The sequence below is a fragment of the Acomys russatus genome, chromosome 9 (genome assembly GCF_903995435.1).
Source record: "Acomys russatus chromosome 9, mAcoRus1.1, whole genome shotgun sequence".
In the NCBI taxonomy this organism is placed as follows: Eukaryota; Metazoa; Chordata; class Mammalia; order Rodentia; family Muridae; genus Acomys; species Acomys russatus.
The window spans coordinates 59672803-59693350 of NC_067145.1; the positions used below are offsets into that span (position 1 = coordinate 59672803).

Consider the following 20548-nt stretch of genomic DNA (forward strand, 5'->3'; position numbering starts at 1 on the left):
TTCCATTTTCATCTTCAGATCTCAAAATGTTTCATTGATTTCCTTCATTTGATTGTTTGTATTTTCCTAAATTTCTTCTACTGCCTCTCTGTAAGCCTCTTTAATGCATTCAATCTGTTTGGCTGCATCTTCCTGCATTTGTTTGAGAATTTTAATAATTTCTTCCATTATCATCTTAATTATTAAGGATTTCAGGTCATTTTCTTGAACTTCATTTGTGTTTTTGTTCTCAGCGTTGGAGACTTTGTGATAGCTGGGGTCTGGAGATGCCATATTGTTTTGGTTTTTGTTGTTTGTGGTTTTAACACTGGCCTTTAGTCATCTTGCTGCCTCTAATGTTGGGAGGTAGCTTCTGGTGTCCTTAACTGGCCATTGAGCATGGTTTGTTGGTGAGTGTCTGTATGTCTAGGGCCCTTACCTGTGGGGATCAGGGAACTCTTCCCTGGAACAGGCAGGTGACCTGGTTTCAGCTCCATGGGACTTTGCTCTACACCATGGGCTCCCCACTGGGTCAGCAGAGGTAGGTGCTGGTGCTCTGTAGCCCCAGGATCAGTTTGAGGTAGTGTAGGTAGAGCTCATTATCCTGTCTTTGGCTGGGCTCTGAATACCCTGCCCTTGGGCCTTGAGGCTTTGGGTCTGAGGCTCAGATCACCCTAGAGTGCCTGAACCCCTGCTGGTTTATAGCAGTTGTTTAGGCTTCTGCCTGATCCATGCAGGCAGTGGGGCCTAGGTTCCACCCACCAGGGAGAGAACAGATACTGCCTTCTGGTTGGTGTTGTTTGGCTAAGGTTCTGCCCTATCCCCTCAGGCAAGTTCAGCCTCTCCCAAGAGCATGGGGGACCCTGCTGTGCTGTGGAGACTGGCTAGGCCAGGTCAGTTGTACCCAAATGTGCAGGTACAGTCTGATGGGGCAGGTAACTAGGTTTCTGCCTGGTCCCGTTCAGAACATGCAGCTGTGACTGCTCAGTCCCACCTGGTTACAGAGGAACTCCCACTGGGTTGGGGTGGCTAGTTGGTTTTCTGCCCTAACCCTACAGGCCAGTACAGCCTCTCCTGAGAGTATGGGCCCTGCTGGGCTATGGAGACTGACTAGGACAGGTAAATTCCACCCAAATGTGCAGGAACAGTCTGCTGGGGCAGGTAGCTAGGTTTCTGCCTGATCTGGTTCAGACCACACAGCTGTGGCTGGATAACAGGTCCACAGCTGCTGGGCCCCCATGTGGCACCTGGGGCTTTCTGTGGACTGGCAAGGGCTGGGGCTGGGGTTCTGAGGTCAGATCCATCCATTTTCCAGAGATTTCCCCTGGACAGGAGCTCTGGTGTTTCACTGCCCAGAGTTCAGTCTCAGATACCTAGTTCATGCTATAAAGCACAGCTGCCGTTCACAGGTGGGCTCAGGTACAGACTCTGGGGACTGGACACCCATCCTTCTTAGGCTGTTGGATGACCTTAGGCCAGATCCTCCTGTGCTCTGCACTGTGCAGACCCCTCTCACCTAGGGCTTTCCAGGTCTTGTGGTCTATAGTTCCCAGTCGGGTCCCTAGTCTCTGTCCTGTAGATCAGATATAGTGTGTGTTCAGTGCCATCATCTTGGAAATCCTATATTTATTTTTTAACATATACATTTACATTATTACACATAAGTAAAATAAACTACATATAGCAAGAAGAACCACAAAACAATCAGGAATTATATAAATGTCACATTCATAGTGCTTTGGCTATCTGTATTCGACAACCTTGAAGAAAACATCTTTCCTATCTTGGTATGTCTAAAATGCTGAATGTAAGTCAATATCTATCATATTTCATCTCTATTAACTTAAAACCTCTATCTAGGCCTAAAAACATCTTAACCCCTAAACAAATAAGCTTAATTGTTAAACTGAACTATTTGGTCTTCAACCCCAATGTTTTAATGAGATGCAGAAATTGGTGGATCTGGATGGGGAGGAGATACAGGAAGAAATAGGAGAGAAAAAAAGTGGTCAGTATTAATTGTATATAAAAAATATTTTCAATAAAAGGAAAAACAAGGATTTTCTTTCTTACAAATAAGTTAACTGTCTCTCATTTCATCCTCACTTGTGGAGCAGCTTAACTCCTCCTCCATGACATGGACTGGCCTTTAGCCAGGAAAATAGGGGAGGAACTGCTACTATTTAAATACCCTGTGAGGGAGAACATCAAACAGAGCAGGCTTCTTTTCAAGAATGACAGACAATGGATTCCAAATGTCACCTTGTGGAACTCAATGATGGTCACTTCATTCCTGTGCTGGGCTTTGGTACTGCTCTGCCTGTGGAGGTAAAACAGTGATGTTCGGGTTGAGGGTTGAAATGAAACAGAACTAGAATGAGTGTGAGATTACCTGAAATTACTCATTTTCCAGGGATAATTTATACTTTTATAAAGTTAATCAATAAATATATTACTAAAATAAAGTTTCTTGGATGAGGTATGTGAGCCATTTAGCTCTGGTGCTTTGTTTTGAGTTTAACTTAGTATCTCATTTTAGTAATTATGGGGTATGAGCTAAAAACATGTCCTATGTATTATTTTCGTAGCTGTTAATATTTACAAGGTATCACTGTGCACACAGGCCATTCTTGAACACTTAATTCCCCTCAACCTTTCTAGTGCTGTTGTTATGAGCTTTGGTTGTAAAACTATCTCCATAAAGTCTAAGTTAAAAATGTGACAATTACCTAGCAGAAACTAGAAAGTTAGTAAGAGCATTTAGATATAATTGATCTGTGTTCACACATTTTGAAACAAACAAATGCACATTGGAATGAGCAATTCTTTTCCATGAAAATGTTGAAGTGGAGAGTTCACTTTCCTGTACTGAATGCTGAATTCAGGTAATGTGCTTAGTGTGACTACTGTTCTGTGTCTAGGGATTCCTTCCTAAGACTTTGAATTCTCTCTTTTCTTCTGTTATCTTATTCTTTCATTTTATTTATGTTTTCTCATCTTTCTTAATCTTCTATTACCTTCTCTTCTATTCTCTTCTGTTCCCTTCTCTTCTATTATGGTCTCTCCCGTCCTTCCTCTCCCTCTGCCTTTCCTTCCCTTACTCCCCTACACCAGTGTGTTCATGTGCATGCATATTCCCTATGGTAATGTCGTGGGGACTGACATCAACAAACTTAGGTCAGTTTCTTTCTAATAGGGGAGGAATCTCAGAGATGGAAAAGGGTCATTTGTGTTGTTGATAAATGCTTAACTTGTTGACTATCTGAATGGACTCAAGGTTTTGTTTGTTTGTTTGTTTTGTTTGTTTTTGTTTTTGTTTTTTTTTAGGTTCCAAAGTGCTCAGAATAATGAAGAACAGTTGCAAGAGATTTTTAAGTTGTAAATAAAAGTAGAAGGAAGGTCAGGGGAAGATTGTAAGCACCTAGAGAATCTAAAAGATGCTGAGAATGGTGTCTGGATGTGGTAGCAGGTCCTGGTATCATGCACACAGTAGTATTATTGATAAAATTAAGAATAGAGATTTCATAGTATGTGGATGGCAACCACACTGCCTGGGGCTCCCATAAATATACTTTGATTTATAAACAGGAGTTTGCAAAGTGTTAAGTCAAGTGTTTTATGTGAATGACTCTGAATGTTGATCTTTTAAGGTTGGCTGTAAAATGCATACATTTAAACATGACAATATACTTTGTGAACCCAATGTTTGCGAAATTTGATATGTTGTATCCGTGTTTCCTGGGAGAAAGCTCTTAGGAGAGCTGTAGTATAACACTATGTAAGAAATAACTGTTTAGGAAGAAGCGAAAGATAGAATCTAAACAACCTCAAACAGCTAGAGCCTGTTTTACTTGATGCTACAGATGAAGATTTGGCCACACTCTGACAATGGAGATAAGGCCCAGGCCTCAATGACCAGATCAAGGGAACACAGATTATGGCTTTCATGCTCAATTTTTGTAGCTAATGACAGGAAAGAGGAAAGGAAAGATCAATAGGGTCAGACTGGAGAAGTTCTCCATTTTTAATGAATTACCTGATTTTGAAACTGTAGTGTCTGTTAGCTTTTTGCAATCTCCAGCCATCTAAGGGCAAGGGCTGCTGCGCTCTTCTGTACTCCACAAATCACTGCCTTCCTGGAACTTTGCACTCAGTTTTGGGACGTTGGATTTGCAGTCGTTCCTTTCCACAGTATTTAATTTTTATTTCAAAGGGAGCAGATTTTCTTGTGTAAATCTTGGTTAACGTTCTTATGAATCCTTGTAGAAAGTCCTAGATCCTAGGTGGCTAGGGGACATCTCCTAGGGGACCTGTGACTGCCAAGAACAAAAGAGTTCCCCAGATTACCTTACTCTTGATATCCCATAGACAATGGCCACCATAATCTTAGATGGAATATTTACTACAAAGCACATGAAAAGAAAATACTAGAGAAGTCACATTTTATGCCTGAATATATTCTAAAATGTGCATATCTATCCATAAATTTTACTTTTTTGCTGTTCTTCAGTTTCTCAAGAGCAAGGCTAAGGAGATCACCAAAATGGCTATAGATGCTGGCTTCCGTCATTTTGATACAGCTCCTGTGTACAGAAATGAAGATCATGTGGGAGAAGCCATCCAAAGCAAGATTGCAGATGGCACTGTAAGGAGAGAAGATGTATTTTGCACAACAAAGGTACTGTTTACACAAAGTACCCATGCATAACCATAATGTTAGAAGAGATGTTCACATATGAGATCAGTAATGGTTAGTGAATGCTTCGTTCTGGTTTACCTTTTATTCACATGTATTTGCATATTGGATATATTGGTGATTAGCAGAGAATGACTTTCTCATCCTTGCTGTCTTCAAATTCGTGAATTTAATGTTTCTCATTCCTATATCTCAGTTCACAGGAATATGATATAAACTGGATTATGGAAAACAGTAGCCTTGTTTATCTCCTGTATAACCTTTAACAGTGATCAACACTGAGAATTTTAGGTACCTTTACTAATTAGAAAAAAACAAGATAAGACTTTCAAGTTAAGCAATTGATAATAAATCCTTTTAGTATTATATCAAATATGCAACAAAATGTTGAAAATATTTCCCCTACAGTACATACATTTAAATTACATAAGGCAGAGAGTGACAGGAATAGGCACCCAAGACTGACAATGAGGGTCTGACATATAAATAGACCCTTGTTCTTCCACTAGCTCTTCCATATTGCGATTATTTGGTAAGATCATTAGACACTTGCTATGCATTTTGTGGAACATTATATGGAACTTAATGTTGATGGTGAACATTGTTATTGAGTAAGTCATTTGGTCTGGAGTGATTTCCAAGTATAATTCATAAGAAAAATAATATACTTGCGTGGATACATCAAATTAAAGGGCATTTGGGTATAAGTGTAGTAGTCCAAGCCCCCCAGCCCCTCAACTCCCAGTCCCCCCACCCCCAGTCCCCCAACCCCCAGTCCCCCCACCCCCAGTCCCCCAACACCCAGCCCCCCAATCCCCAGCCCCCCAAAATGTCTCTGCACTGGGTGAAGTAAACGAACAAATTATTTGAATTTATTAAGTCAACCTGAATTCCATCTTCAACTGTAGCTTTGGGGTAATAAACACCGCCCAGAACTGGTGAGATCTTCCTTGGAACAGTCACTGAAGAAATTTCGGTTGGACTATGTGGACCTGTACATCATGCATTATCCAATGGCCCTGAAAGTATGTTGTTTGTGTCTCCAGAAATATTTCCTTTAGAGTGTAGTTTGGAATTGTGATGGCTGAGTGATGTGACACCTATGTGTTGCATGCATCTAAAATACATCTCTGGCGGTAGCTCATGAATCTTGGTAGAGGAGGAAACAGAATGATTGTAGGATCCAGGGGACTGGAGAGCTTGCATGTTCTAGAGTTATCAGAGAAGCTTTACCCATGATGCCTTATCAATAACTTAACTAAAGAAGCTCTAGACAAGGAATGCAGATGTGTAAATGTGGAAATCTCATGGGACTTAATGCTAGGAAAGAAAACCCTGAAAACCACTAAGGAATTTGAGAGCAATTGAAATAATCTTTCTTAGGGAAAAGGCCTAAAATTGATATCCACCAAGAGCTCAACAGTAAACAATCATAAAAATCAGCTAGAACACTCCATAATGACCCAGAGATTAAATACTTATGAATACATATAATAGATATGGGAAGATGGAATCCTATGCCCAAGGACATTGGTTAAAACTCTATATTCAAAATCCACGACAAAGGGAATCACATTAAGTATGACCCACCTATCTCTTGGAGATTTAGTTCTCAGCATTCCCTTTCCCTGGAAGCCTTGCGATTGATTGGAAAACATGTTTTCTGAGAGGTTACTTTAACATTTTCTTCTGCTCCAGCCAGGAGAAGATGAGTTCCCAGTAGATGAACATGGAAAGTTAATATTTGACACAGTGGACTTCTGTGCTACCTGGGAGGTAGGTACTAGAATTAGAGAGCACAGAGGGAATAGAATAAGAGAAAAGTCATGCTACAATTTTACTTGTGAGATTGGGGTGTACCTTTTGTCATAAAAACTGAAGCTGTTTCCAAGAGCTGTTCTGTCTAAGACCTGAGTTCATATTATGCCTTTAATGTAGTAAAGAAAAGAAGAGGGTATACAATCCATAAAATATTTGTAACCATTGTTTCCTACACAGGCCATGGAGAAGTGTAAGGATGCAGGACTGGCCAAGTCCATCGGGGTGTCCAACTTTAACCGCAGGCAGCTGGAGATGATCCTGAACAAGCCGGGGCTCAAGTACAAGCCTGTGTGCAATCAGGTGAGGACCCTCGGCCCCTTCTTCTTGTTGTCCATTCCCCTGTTTCCCTTCTTGCCATTGGTTGATAGGTTCTCTTATGGGATTCATCTTAGCTTTGTGGGACAGCACAAGCCTTTGCAAGTGTTTATGCATAGGCCATTTAAGATACTTGATTCTGCTTTGCTCTGTGACAGTCTTAATGGAAACTATCAGTCAATCCTTTTCTTGGTAGAATTTAGAGAGGTAAGGATGATCAAGGAAGACTCTTGTCAATGATCACACTTTGAAAGGGGAAGGAGACCTTATACCTGGTATACTAAGAATAGACCGTGATTAATGGGGGAAAACTATAGGAAACTGCCTAGAAAATGGATCGGAGCCCAGGGGGTCTGCTCAAGCTATTGCACTATCCAAGGACAATACAAGTAGTAAACATCAAACCCCTACTCTCATCTTCCCAATGGACAGGACATTCTCCACAGTTATGTGGAGAGCATGGACTGACTTAGACATGAACTCTGGTGCCCCATATTTGACCGCCTTCTCTGGTGGGGAGGCCTGATGGCACTCAAAGAAAGAATAAGGAGGCTACCAAGATGAGACTTGATAGCCTATGACCATATAGTGGGGGAGGAGGTCCCCCTTTCTCAAAGACCTAGAGGAGGGCAATAGGGTGAAAGTGGGAGGGAGGGAGGAATGGGAGGATATAAGTGATGGGATAATAATTGAGTTGTAATCTGAATAAATTAATAAAATTTTAAAAAAGACTAAGAAAGCTTGAGATTACCTGGAAACAAGGATGCTCTGACAGTAACTGATGATGCTGGTTTATATGCTTTTTAAATTATGGGCTAAGGCTTTGTTACATTAGAAATTACAGTAGAATGAAATTCTCATCTAGGTTAGAGTGAGTAAATTTATTGTCTGTGGTGATAGTATTTAGGTATTTGTAAAATTAAATATTTAGAAACTATAAACAAGACTTCAGACGACTGTTTTTGAGCATAGTTCAATATATTTGCCTGAAGTGTGGCATCAAGTACATTGTGAAAGAATTTCTTTTTATCTGTGCCTCCATTCTTTCAGGCACTTATGACAACTTTCCATAGACAAGTAAAAGTTACATGTAGGAAATTAGATTATATCTTACTTATGTATTTGTCACATAAGGGGCCAATCACTAGATACTCAAATATTAAAATAAGGAAAAATAATGTGCTGTTAATAACTTTTAATGAAATTTAATAATCAATTAAAGCACTTAGAAATTGTGAATTGGTGGCACAGATCTTCTATATTCATTCATCTATATACAACATTGTTGACCTGTTGCAAGACTGAAAATTGTAGCAACATGATTGTGGTTACATATGCATATATATGTGTAATATGCTTCCAAACTGTCTAAAGTTATATGCGCATATCATTTTCAAACACTAATGATTTCATAAAACTTCTCCAAGGTGTGAAGGTACATATATATATATATATGTGTGTGTGTGTGTGTGTGTGTGTGTGTGTGTGTGTGTGTGTGTGTGTGTGTAGCTGTATAGGTCGAGCACTACTCTGGGTGTTGCATGTATCCTCTGCATCTTCTTCTCTGAAGGATGGTCTCTTACTCAAACTCATTTTACACGAGGCTAGTCTTGCTGAGTTGCTTCTTGAGTCTTGTGTCTCTGCCCTGCAGGTCTGGAAATATGGGAAGACTGTTCTGCCCATCTCAAATTGATCTAGGTCCCTGTGGCGTCTTCCTTGTGTATTGATTGCTTTAGCCAGCGAGCAACCTCTCCGACCCTCAGTGTGTTATGAATTATCAATTTGCAATGAAATTTCCCTGTCCCCCAAATCATCTTAGGTAGTTCTTCTCTCATCAAGGAAATTATTATTCACTAATCTTTTCTAAAAATTTTTCACCACTTTTTTCCTTTTATATTTATCAGCCCTTTTCCAAAATACATACAGAAAAAATATTTAAATTATTGGATTGATAAAGGCATTTATGTTTTAATGAAATATATTTTTACTACCAGTGGAGCTTGTATAATCAGAAGTTAAGTTTGAATGACTTGTTACACTAATGTTTATGGTTTTAACCAGGAAAATACCCTCCCATGTTCTGACATTCACATGGGATTCAATAAAACAGTACATCATGTACTGATGTAATTTACAACTGTTTCTCTTTTTATTCTTTAATGGCCTAGTGCAATTAGTTAAGGTTTCTTGCATCAGAATGGTAGGGGCTATTTGCTTAAGTCTTGGTGGTGTGACATTTAATCCACACTTTGTTACACGGGCTTTTCTAATTTAGTTTATTGGGTTTTTAACTCTTTCTTTATATCAATGTGGGGTTTCAAGTAATATGGTATCTCTCTTCATTCATCTACAGGTAGAATGCCATATTTATCTCAATCAAACAAAGCTTCTGGATTTCTGCAAGTCCAACGACATTGTACTGGTCGCCTATGGCGTTCTAGGCACACAACGATACACTGGATGGTAATGAGGTCGCTAAAATTAAACATAAACTAACATTTGCTGTTAACACACCTTTACTCTTGCAACTCTAAATCCATCATCATGTGACTTAGAAGCAGAGAGAATCTGCATTAGGGAGAGAATGAAAGATGATAATGGTGTTACAGGTCCGGGAACACACTCTGGACACCCTGTTCTGTATCGTCACCTTTGTGTGTCTTTGAAACTTCTTTACATGCCACAGCTTGAGGAACTGAGCCTGCCTACATTTCTCCAGGGTGGACCAGAACGCTCCTGTGCTCTTGGATGACCCAGTTCTTGGTTCCATGGCAAAAAAATACAATCGAACTCCAGCCTTGATCGCCCTTCGCTACCAGCTGCAGCGTGGGATTGTGGTTCTCAACACCAGCCTCAATGAGAACCACATCAAAGAGAACACTCAGGTGAGGAGTGTGACCCTGGGCTTCCAGCTGTGCACCCCAGGTCACCGTGTGCACTTCTTTGGCAAGTCAGGGGCCATGTACAAGTGTAGGCCTCCTACCTCATGTTTCCATGGTTGTGTTTTGTGTACATGTGAAGGGCTTCGTCCTGCTCTGTGAAAGGACCATGGCTTTTGTTGCAATATAGAATTAGAATTGGACTCAAGACAGATTGTGGTCTCAGCATTGCATTGGCAATGCATCTAGTAGCCCCGAGTGCATTAAATAACACTTTGTCTTCTAAATCAAGACATCAGACTAGATACATTTCAGTCTTCAAATTATTTGGGTTTTACTTTTTTTCTCTCACACACATTTAACACTAGGGTATTTATCCATGTTAAATTTAATTTTATGTCAAGTATCTGCAAACCCTTTAGAGAGTACTTTTTCTTTTATTTTAAATATGAGGTTTGTTTTGTTTTGTTTTTTACCCACAAATAGTTGCATGAGTTAAAGAAATTAATCCCTTCGCATGTTTGGGCTCCCCTAAAGAAACGTTTATGCAGCTAATTGTTCTGTGCTTAGAATTTTTTTTCCTGTCTCATCTGACCTCCTAGAGGTTTTTCTGGCCTGGGATGGGTTCTGTCATGTCTGCTGTCAAATCCCCCTGCGCCAAGATAGAGATTGCATTGTTTGTGGTGGAGCCTGTCACTTCTCCATGTAGTTCCTGCCTCTCAGCCACATAGTCATCGCCTATTATAAGTAATTGATTAAATTTACATCCTGGCCTCCCTCTTCTCCTCCAAGTCTTTCTCCTTTCCCTATTCCTATTCAGAAAAGGGGAGCCCCCCTTCCGAACTGCCCCAGTTCATCAAGTCCCATCAGGACTGCGTTTGTCCTCTTCCCCTGCTGTCTGGTCCTTTCATCGATCCTCTATGTAGTTTTTTTTTTTTTTTCTTAATTTTAATCTCTCTTCTTACTAGTTCTTAAATCTCAATCCATCCATGATGTCATTTTACTACTTTCCACAATTCCCAGTTCGTTTTTCTGTTCTTGGAGAGTGGTTCCATGGCTAATTATGTTCTAGTCTAGATCAGGAATACTATTATTTCTGGCAAAGTGTACTGGAAGATAGAGAGATATCAAGACACATGGGAATATCTTCCTTCATATCCTAAGGCAAGTGGCTCTGCAGCCACACAGTAAGGAATGGACACTGGAAGACAATGTAGACATTATTATGCTCTTCTAAAAATTTTTATATATTGTAATTAAAATGTAATTATACAACTTTCATTCTCCTATTTTGTCCTTCATTCTCTCCCAAATCACCTACCTCTTATTTCTAGCCCATTCTATTGCTAAAGTGATAGGCCCTTCTTTCCTAAAAATTATTGTTACATATGTGTGTGTGTGTGTGAGTGTATGTGCTTAAATACACAATTCTATAAATTAGGCATGTTGAATCCATTTTTTTTTTTTTTGGTGGTGAATACATGGTTTCAGGGTTGATTGCTTTGTATTAGACAACCAATTAGGCAAATAATCCCTGGTAGAGGACAGCACTTCCTCTGGTATTATTACACTCTTGTCAATCCATTAGCTGTGTTTTTGTATTCAGGTAATTCATTGGTCTTAGATTCTGAAGTGGAATTTGAAGTTTAAAAAAAATACATTGCTTTTCAAATGTTTAGTATTATCATAAACAGTGATTCTTTCTCTATTTATCCTGATTCCTCTTTGTTTTTTTTCTACTCTATTATTTTGAAAATAGCATCATCTGTTCCTTCCAGTTCATTCTTAAGTTCCACCAGAATTACTCCTTCATCATTTCATGTGTTGATGAAAACATACTTACACAATTGCACTCCTGGGCTAGATCTTCTAGGCAGTGATTTTTTTTTTCTTTGTGTCGTGTCAGATGTCTTTTCTCTTCACATTCAATTCGAATCTCCCTTGCTTGTTTATTGTGGTTGGACTGGGTATGCGGAGTGCTGTTCAGTGATTCTGTCCCAAGTATTAGTGTCTCACTCCTGTGTTTGGCTGACTCTCTTTGTACTTTGTGAGAGCAAAGATTTCTCAAGCATCTTGTCATGTTAGTGTCTTCACTGTTCAGACTGTTGCATTGACAATGTGCTGGCCTGGAAACATGCAATTTAATATGTAAATACATAAAGATGTAAGGATGTCTCCTATCTGTGGGGTAGGTTTTTGACTTCAAGTTGACCTCAGAGGATATGAAAGTCCTTGATGGCTTGAACAGAAATATGCGATACATAACTGCTGACTGGTAAGTAAATTTGGTTACATATTTTATTCCGCCAGGAGTAATGTTTTTAAAGTTATCTCAATAAATATAAAGAGGGCTCAGTCAGTAATGCACTTGCTTACAGTATGACGAAAACCTGGGGGCAGGTGTGTGTTCTCGTAATTCAAGTGTCCTGGAGGTGAAAACATGCAGATACCCGGGGCTTGCAGGCCAGCCATCTTATGCTAACTGGTCAGTGAGCACAAGGTCAGTGAGGATGCCTGTCTCAAAAGAGCTGAATTCATTATTGAGCATTACACCTAAGAGTTTCCTCTGGACTCCACATTCATGTGCATACTTGTATTTTCATATGTACCTGTAATCACAAATTAACCTCTATATACACACAGGGACACACACATGGGCATTTTTAAAAACATGGAATAGTATATAGAAACACTCTCATTGCTTTACTGAATGTAACGCACAAAGAGAGATTGTATTTTTCATTCTACACATAAGGCTACAGAATTTAAGACAAGATGTATTATAAATGAGAGAGCATAAGGAACACCCAGTGGGAAAATTAATGAAAAATGAAAAATATGATATTGTATGAAAAGTATATGGATAATGCAAAATAGCATGTAATAAAACTTCTAGATACAGTGTCAGTTTAATAGTATACAGAAATATGAATAATCAGCTCATTTTGCACAGAGACAGAGCTAGCATTCATAGTATTATCCCTGGTGAATAACCTTTTAATTCTTTATAATTTGTGTGACTTTTGTTATGATGATCTGCGTTTATCTCCCTGGATGTGACATTTTTGTCTCTGACAAATACTATTTCTATTTATAATCAAAATCACAGTGTTTTATTTATACATGATATTTATTTATTTATTTATACATGATACATCATATTTAATACATGATTAATCAATTCTGAAATTGAAATTAAATATGAGTGTAGAAAACATTCCATTTAAGACAGTATTTCCTAAATGAAATATTATGTTACAGGTCCACTAAGCACACAACCATTAGATAATGCATACTCCAAAGTATTGACACACATATAATATGGCATTGCTCCATCTGACTTTTCTATTTCATAATTATCTAGAAATTTTAGTTAAAAATTTAACATACACATTTATTTGTGCTTGATGATAAATTATTGTTATGACAATGGACTTTATATTTTAATTTAATTTTTAAATGCTTTCATCTGTTTTTTCATTTGTTTAAAAGATTCTTTCATCATATGCTCTGTCCTGATTACAGTGTCCCCCTCGCTCTACTCCTCCTAGATCCTCACCACCTCCTCTCCCCTTCAAATCCACTCTTTTTCTGTCTCATATTTGGATGAACAGGGTTCTAAGAAATAACAACGAAACATGACAAAAGTAGAATATAACAAGGAAAACAAAAAACATCACATTGAGGCTGGGCAAGGCAACCTAAGAGAAGGGAAAGATAGCAAGAGCAGGCACAAGTTTCAGACTAACTCATTCACACACTCAGGAGTCCCCTAAAAGTTCTCAGCTGAAACGAGTCAGATACGTTGATCTTTTTGTAGTACTAGGAATCAATGAGAGCCCAAGACATAATAAACACAAATGTAATTTAAAGCAAAAGAAACTGAATATCAGTAACAGATATCTCTGCCAAATGTTTTTAATTTTTTATATTTATTTACTTGTATATATGTGGGCATGTGTGATCCACCACACATTCACCACACAGATGACTACTTGCCACAGTATTTTCTGTCCTTCAAATATATAGATCCCAGGGATCAATCTCAGGTCATCAACGGGTGGCTAGTGCTTTACCCAACTAAGCCATCTCCCTACATCTCAGCTATTGTTAATATAGGGTATATAAGCTAGTTTCTGTTTTTCAAATCATAGAACAATCCTTGCTTTTCTTAGGGATTATTAAAATAAAGGGTTGGATATCTTTTTACTTAAAAGTACATTTTAAAATGTATTATATAAATGATTTTTAGATAATTGTATGAGTTTGGCTACATGGTTTTCTGTGCACCACATGCATTGTTGGAGCCACATAGGCCATCAGAGGGCATAGCATCCATTGGAACTGGAGTTAGAGATGGTTGTAAGCCACTATGTAGAGGTTATAAATACCACTTGTGTGCTCTGGTGGAGCATCCAGTGCTTTTAAAGGCCAAGTAACCATTCTCCAGAGACGAGCGGGTTGAGCTTCGTCTTATTCTTGCCTCGTCTTCTTCTAGCTTCGGTCGTCTTCTTCTTCTTCGTTCTTCCTCTTCTGCCTCTTCTTCTTCTTCCCTCTGCCCTTCGTATCCTCTTCTTCCTCTTCTTCTTCTTCTCTTCTTCTTCTTCTTCCTCTTCTTCTTCTTCTTCCTCTTCTTCTTCTTCCTCTTCTTCTTCTTCTTCTTCTTCTTCTTCTTCTTCTTCTTCTTCTTCTTCTTCTTCTTCATACATACACCTTTTTGAATATCTTAGTCTTCATTTTCAATATAGTAAGTAATAGGGAAATAAATCTGAATCATTTATCTATTGTTATCTTTTCAAGTAGAAAGCAATGGTTTTGAAAGTAAGAAAAGACAATTGCATGTTTTGGGAAAAGAAAATTTTACACTTTCACACAAAAATCATCTTCAGAGAAATTACTCCTTAGAAACAGAAAGTAATAGAAAGAGGATGATTAATGCATTACTGATTTTCTTTGTCTTTGCAGTTTTATTGGTCATCCTAATTTTCCATTTTCTGATGAATACTGAATTATAAAGATGTATCCTGGAAGGCCTGCTATTGGGAGACTGCTCAGCTGCAGATATCTGGACTGTCCAGTTCTCCTCTACAGCAGCTGAGAAATTCTTGGATATACTCCTTATCCAAGACAGAAAAAAAATTGTACCATTTGAAAAAAAAATAAAAGGCATATTCTTCAGCATTTATCATGGTCACTGTATTGTTTTTTAAGATTTATCTTTCTCTGATTCATTATGACCCTTAATTAATTTGCCTAAGATTTGTGTCCAGGGTAGTAGATTGTAACAGTTATTTCATATAAAGTTCTTCCATGTGAAAAGGTGATATTTTCATCCTTTGAGGAGTTACAGGCTGCAGATATATTTTAATGTATGTTTCTTCAGGTCAAGGATGGAAAATGTGTATCTTGTGGTTAGAAAGGTGAGGTGTAATTGAGAAGAGTAGACAATAAATCTAGAGGTGCATTAGGTATTCTGGGCACAGAAGTTCGAAGGTTTACAGAATGAGATTTGGTACATGAGGGCTGTCAGAGCAGAGTGAGAGGTGACTCAGCCAGTAATGTCCATAAGGTTCCAATAACAAATGTATCATTCCTAGAGACATTTTTATTAAGTATTCATTTTTGTCTTATATATTATATTACCACTGCATTTTCCTCTCCCACTACAATTTCTACTCTCCCCTGCCCATGCTTCCCTCTCTTCCAGATCTACTTCTCCTCCATTTCCATTCAGGAAAGATCAGGCTTCCAAGGGATATCATCCAAGCATGTCATAACAAGTTACAATAAGACATAAGTGGCATGTGCTGTTCTTCTTCCTGCCAGGAGACACAGCCAGATGTGCAGCTGCCCTTGCTCCCCTTGCTCCAGCTCCATGACCTTTCCTCTGGAGGAGGCCTTCCATCCCTGGGATCATCCAGGCCTGGGATCCAAAGGAATAGCCAAGTTACGCCCCACCCAGCCTTTATCCTACCTCCCAGACCCACCAGGAACACAGCCAGCAGAGGGACATCCAGGCCTGCAGGTCCCCAGGAACACCCAGTCAGCAGAAGCAAGCAACCTGGTATTCTATGGCCTCTACTCTCAGACTCAAGGCTCTGCCTGCCTCCCCAAGGAGTCTTGTCAGCATTAAGAACATCCAGGCAAGACCAGGGTCAACTAGATGGCTAAAGGCCAGCAAACTTCTGACTTGTACTCTGGTGCCCATGATCTGTTCATTGCTCCTAGGCAAGATGGGCTTGCTAGCACACAGAGGAAGGGGATGCAGGCTGTAATGATGAGGTGTAATGGCTGTGTTCAGACAGTGAGGGAGGTGGGCCTCGCCTATCAGAGGTCTCCAGGAGGGGAATAGGGCAGAAGCAGGAGGGAGTGTGGAAACAGGCAGATAAGAGAATGCAGGTAAGAACTGGGATGTAATGTAAATAAATCATAGTTAATAAAAAAGGAAAATACATTAAATAAAACATTAAAAAAAGAACACAATCAACAAGAACTAGCTATCCTACTAGAGCAAACACTGGACATCTGGACACAGCTGAAGAAAAAAAAAGAGCCTTAGATCAAACTTTATAAAGTTAATAGAGGCCTTAAATGAGGATATAAATAAATCCCTTAAAGATATTCAGGAACATTCAACCAGACAGGTGAATGAAATGAATAAGTCCCTCAAAGGAACACAGAAAACTGTAAACAAACAGGTGAAGGAACTGAATAAAGTACAGGAAAATACAACTAAATGAATGAAGGAAATGAATAAAGCTGTCCAAAACCTAAACATGGAAATAGGAACAATAAAGAAAACACAACCTGAGGAAAATCTGAAGATGGAAGCCAAAGGAAGAGAACAGGAGCCGCGGACACTAATATCGGCAACATAAAGAAAAATATGGAAGGAAGAATATCAGGTGTAGAAGAGGTATACATGACTTCTGAACAGAGACTGTAAAATACAGAATGGCCTAGGCAGATATCTTACAGATACTAAGAAACCACAGATGTCATCCCAGACTACTATACCCTGCACAACTTTTAATCACCATAGATGGATAACACAAGATATTCTAAGACAAAAACAAATTTGAACAATAGATATCTACAAATCCAGCACAATAGAATAAATTAAAAGGAATTTGATAACCTAATGAAGCTAACTACACCCTGGAAAACATAGAAAATAAATAACTGCACATCAGCAAACTTAAAATTTGAAAGCACACACACACACACACACACACACACACACACACACACACACACACACACACATACACACACACAACCACTACCACCACCACCAACAACAACAATATCAAAATAATAGGAATTAAAAATCATTGGTCATTAATATTTCTCAACATCAATGGACTCAATTCACCAATAAAAAATCACAAGGTAACAGAATAGATATAAAAACAGGATCTATCATTCTGCTACATACAAGACACACACCTCTGCCACAAAGATAAGCATTACCTCAGAGTAAAGGGCTGGAAAAGGTGTTCCAAGCAAACAGAACCACGAAGCAAGCTGGGATAGCCATTCTAGTATCATTATAGACTTTTAACCAAAACTAATTGGAAGAGATAGGGAAGGACACTTCATACTCAACAAAAGAAAAATCCAGGAAGATTACATCTCAATTCTCAACATCTATGCCCCAAATGGAAAGGCACCCTCATTTGTAAAAGAAATAGTAGCAAAGCTTAAATCCCACAGTGAACCCTACACATTAATAGAGGAATAGGAGGAAGTTCAATCTCACTCTCACAAATGTACAGATAATCAAGGTAGAAACTAAATACAGAATAAATAAAACTAATAGATGTCATGAATCAAACAGAATGAACAAATATCTACAGAGCTATTCATGCCAACACGAAAGAGTATACTTTCTTCTTAGCACCTCACAGAACCTTCTCCAATATTGACTATATACTTGTTTAAACAAAGCAAACCTCAATACACACAAGAAAATTGAAATAACCCCTTGTATCTTACCAGACTACCATGCATTAAGCTAGATTTCAACAACAACAAAAACAAAAGAAAACCTACAAACTCCGGGAAACTGGAAAACTCCCTAGTCAATGACCACTGGATCAGGAAGCAAACAGAGAAATTAAAGACTTTACAGAATTCAATGAAAATGAAAGCATAACATAACCAAATTTATGGGGCACAATGAAGCAGAGCTAAGGGAGAAGTTCATAGCACTTAGCACCTTTATAAAGAAATCGGAGAGTTCTCATAATAGCAGTTTAAAAAGCACACATAAAAGCTCTACAACAAAAAAGAAGCAAACACACCCAAGAGCAATAGATGGCAGGATATAATCTCATGGCTGAAATCAATAATTTAGAAACAAAGAGAATAATACAAAGAATCGATAAAACCAAGAGTAGGTTCTTTGAGAGTATCAACAGGATAGATAATCACCTAGCCAAACTAACTAAAAGGCAGAAATACCGTATCCAAATTAACAACAACAACAACAACAACAAAAAAAAAAAAAAAAGAAAGAAAGAAAGAAAGAAAAAAGAAAAAGAAAAGAAAAAGAAAAAGAAAACAAAAGGATTGAAAGGGGGCAATAACTGGAGACACTGTGGAAATGCAAAGAATTAACAGGTCTTACTTTAAAAGCCTGTATTACACAAAATTGGAAAATCTAAATGAAATGGACAACTTTTGATAGCGTTCACTACCACCACTAACAAAAACAAAAACAAACTCAAGGCCAAATGGTTTTGCAGAGAATTCTACTAGACTTTCAAAGAACAGCTAATGCCAATATTCCTCAAACTATTCTATGAAAAAGAAACAGAAAGAACATTGCCAAACTCATTCTATGAAACCACAGTCACCTGATACCTAAGCCAAAGATTCAAGAATTCCTTCTTTGAACATGCTATCATCTATATTTAGAAATTTCCCTTCTCATTATGTCAAAATGGAGTTTTTCATGTTATAGTTGTCTGTTAATACAACAGAGAAATCAACTGTGTTCACGAAAATCACATTTTAAAAACTTTGTTGTAGAATTCTCTGGCTCTTCAAATTCTATGATGCTTAGGATTGTTTCAGGATTGCTTGCTTCTCAGCTTCCTCTGGAATCTCCTATCCATCAATCTGTTACATTTGGGAATGTTTCTATTGACTTATCGCCTGGTATTTATTATTCAATTGAATACTTTCCTTCGAAACTATAATAACTTAGAAACTTCTGTGGTGCTTTCAATGTTAGTTCTGTACCCTTTGGTTTTATTAATTTGAAACTTCCACACTGCTAAAAACCTAACCCAAGTATAATAAAACTATTTCCTACTTTTGTAACAGGGTCTTGAGTTCCAGCAAGCTAAAAAAGACATAAAAATCTTACGTGCCATGAATAGAAGTTTACATTACTGCATTAATGAAATGGAAGCAATGTTAGTTAAAATATGTTCTGCCATGTATTTCCCCAGTGTAATTTCTCTCTCTCTCTCTCTCTCTCTCTCTCTCTCTCTCTCTCTCTCTCTCTCTCTCTTTCTCTCTTTCTTTTTTTGTTTGTTTTCAAGACAAGGTTTCTCTGTGTGGCCTTGGCTGTTCTGGACTAATTTTGTAGACCAGCCTGGTCTAGAACTCACAGAGACCTGCCTTCCACTGCCTCCTGAGTGCTGGGATTAAAGGCGTGCTCCACCACGCCTGGCTCTTCACTTTAATAGTTCCAATTTCTCAGTTCCTTTTCATTCTATATTTGTTAAAAAACACAAACACTGAATGTTGGGAAACCCTGCTACTAAGGCCTCAGTCTGCCATGACCAGAGAGCCCAGAGCTTGGTATAGAATAGAGGACTGCCTTTATCATTGAGCCTTCCTCTTCTCTGCCCTGGGATCCTGGGCCCTGACACCCTCTACCTGAAAAATGTCACATAGTCCTTAGGGAAATTATAGGTCCAACTCCCTTTTCCCCCAATAAGAACCTATTTAGCAAGCACCTGGCATTCCTGGAATGCCTCTCCATACAATTAAGGTATCTGAGTACTTTAGCCCTTCAGGCAATGATCATTGTCCACCCTTGATACCCTACACTCACCCAAAGTTCTGTATATGCCCCATTCACCCCAAATAAAATTGATCTGCTTCTTTGAAGCTGATCCCAGCACAGTCATTTGTGCTTGTGCCCAGACAGCACAAAGTCCCCAGTTTGTTGCTTCTGCTCCCTTGTCCTTGGGGCTGTTGGCCAACAACTCTTGGAACAAGGTAGAGTCACATTGAACTCTCTCAGGGATAGACAGTTTGTATATTCAATAGGGTAATTTGTATTGGTAATTCCAAATTGTCATTTATAAAGTTGTCTCACATCACTGGCTAGATTTATTTCTACGTATTTTATATTTTTGTAACCATTAAAAATAGTCTTCATTTCTTGATTTGTCTTTCAGATTTTCAATATTGTTATTTGACAATTTGTCACTGAGTTTTCTGTCTTGACTTTTGCATACTAAAACTTTTCAAGACAGTGTTTCTCTGTGTAGCCTTAGCTGTCCTGGGCTCATTTTATAGACCAGGCTGGCCTCAAATTCACAGAGATCCCCCAAGTGCTGGGATTAAAGGTGTGCACCCCATGCCTGGCCAAGTTCTTTCTTTCTTTTTTTAGATAATATCTTTATATTTGGAAAGCATATTAAAATATTAAAATTATTCCTTTTACTTTCTATCTCAGCAAAGATATTTTTAATGAAGCTACCTCCAAATATATGTTAAATAAGTATTTAATTAGATAATGGAGACTACACATTAATTTCTCTGTAAGGTTTCTTCATTTTTGAAAAGGAAGAAGGAAATATATTTTGATCTTTTCAACAGTCTCTTCCTTCCA

The 20548-nt window shown here is 38.4% G+C and overlaps 1 protein-coding gene across 2 annotated transcripts in view; it reads left to right on the top strand.

Annotated features, from left to right (window-relative positions):
• The window catches only part of LOC127194016 (3-alpha-hydroxysteroid dehydrogenase), a 1235587-nt gene extending 1220785 nt beyond the window's left edge, over positions 1-14802 (top strand). The window contains exons 1-9 of one of the 2 annotated variants that reach the window (XM_051151421.1): positions 2224-2307; positions 4490-4657; positions 5584-5700; positions 6374-6451; positions 6674-6796; positions 9165-9274; positions 9531-9696; positions 11883-11965; positions 14656-14802. In XM_051151421.1, coding sequence (XP_051007378.1) covers positions 2224-2307; positions 4490-4657; positions 5584-5700; positions 6374-6451; positions 6674-6796; positions 9165-9274; positions 9531-9696; positions 11883-11965; positions 14656-14698 — 972 coding nt within the window. In that variant the 3' untranslated portion in view covers positions 14699-14802. Of the gene's footprint in view, positions 1-2223; positions 2308-4489; positions 4658-5583; positions 5701-6373; positions 6452-6673; positions 6797-9164; positions 9287-9530; positions 9697-11882; positions 11966-14655 lie in introns of those variants that run through there. The other variant, XM_051151420.1, reaches the window with a different exon arrangement.
• Positions 14803-20548: the final 5746 nt, after the last annotated feature.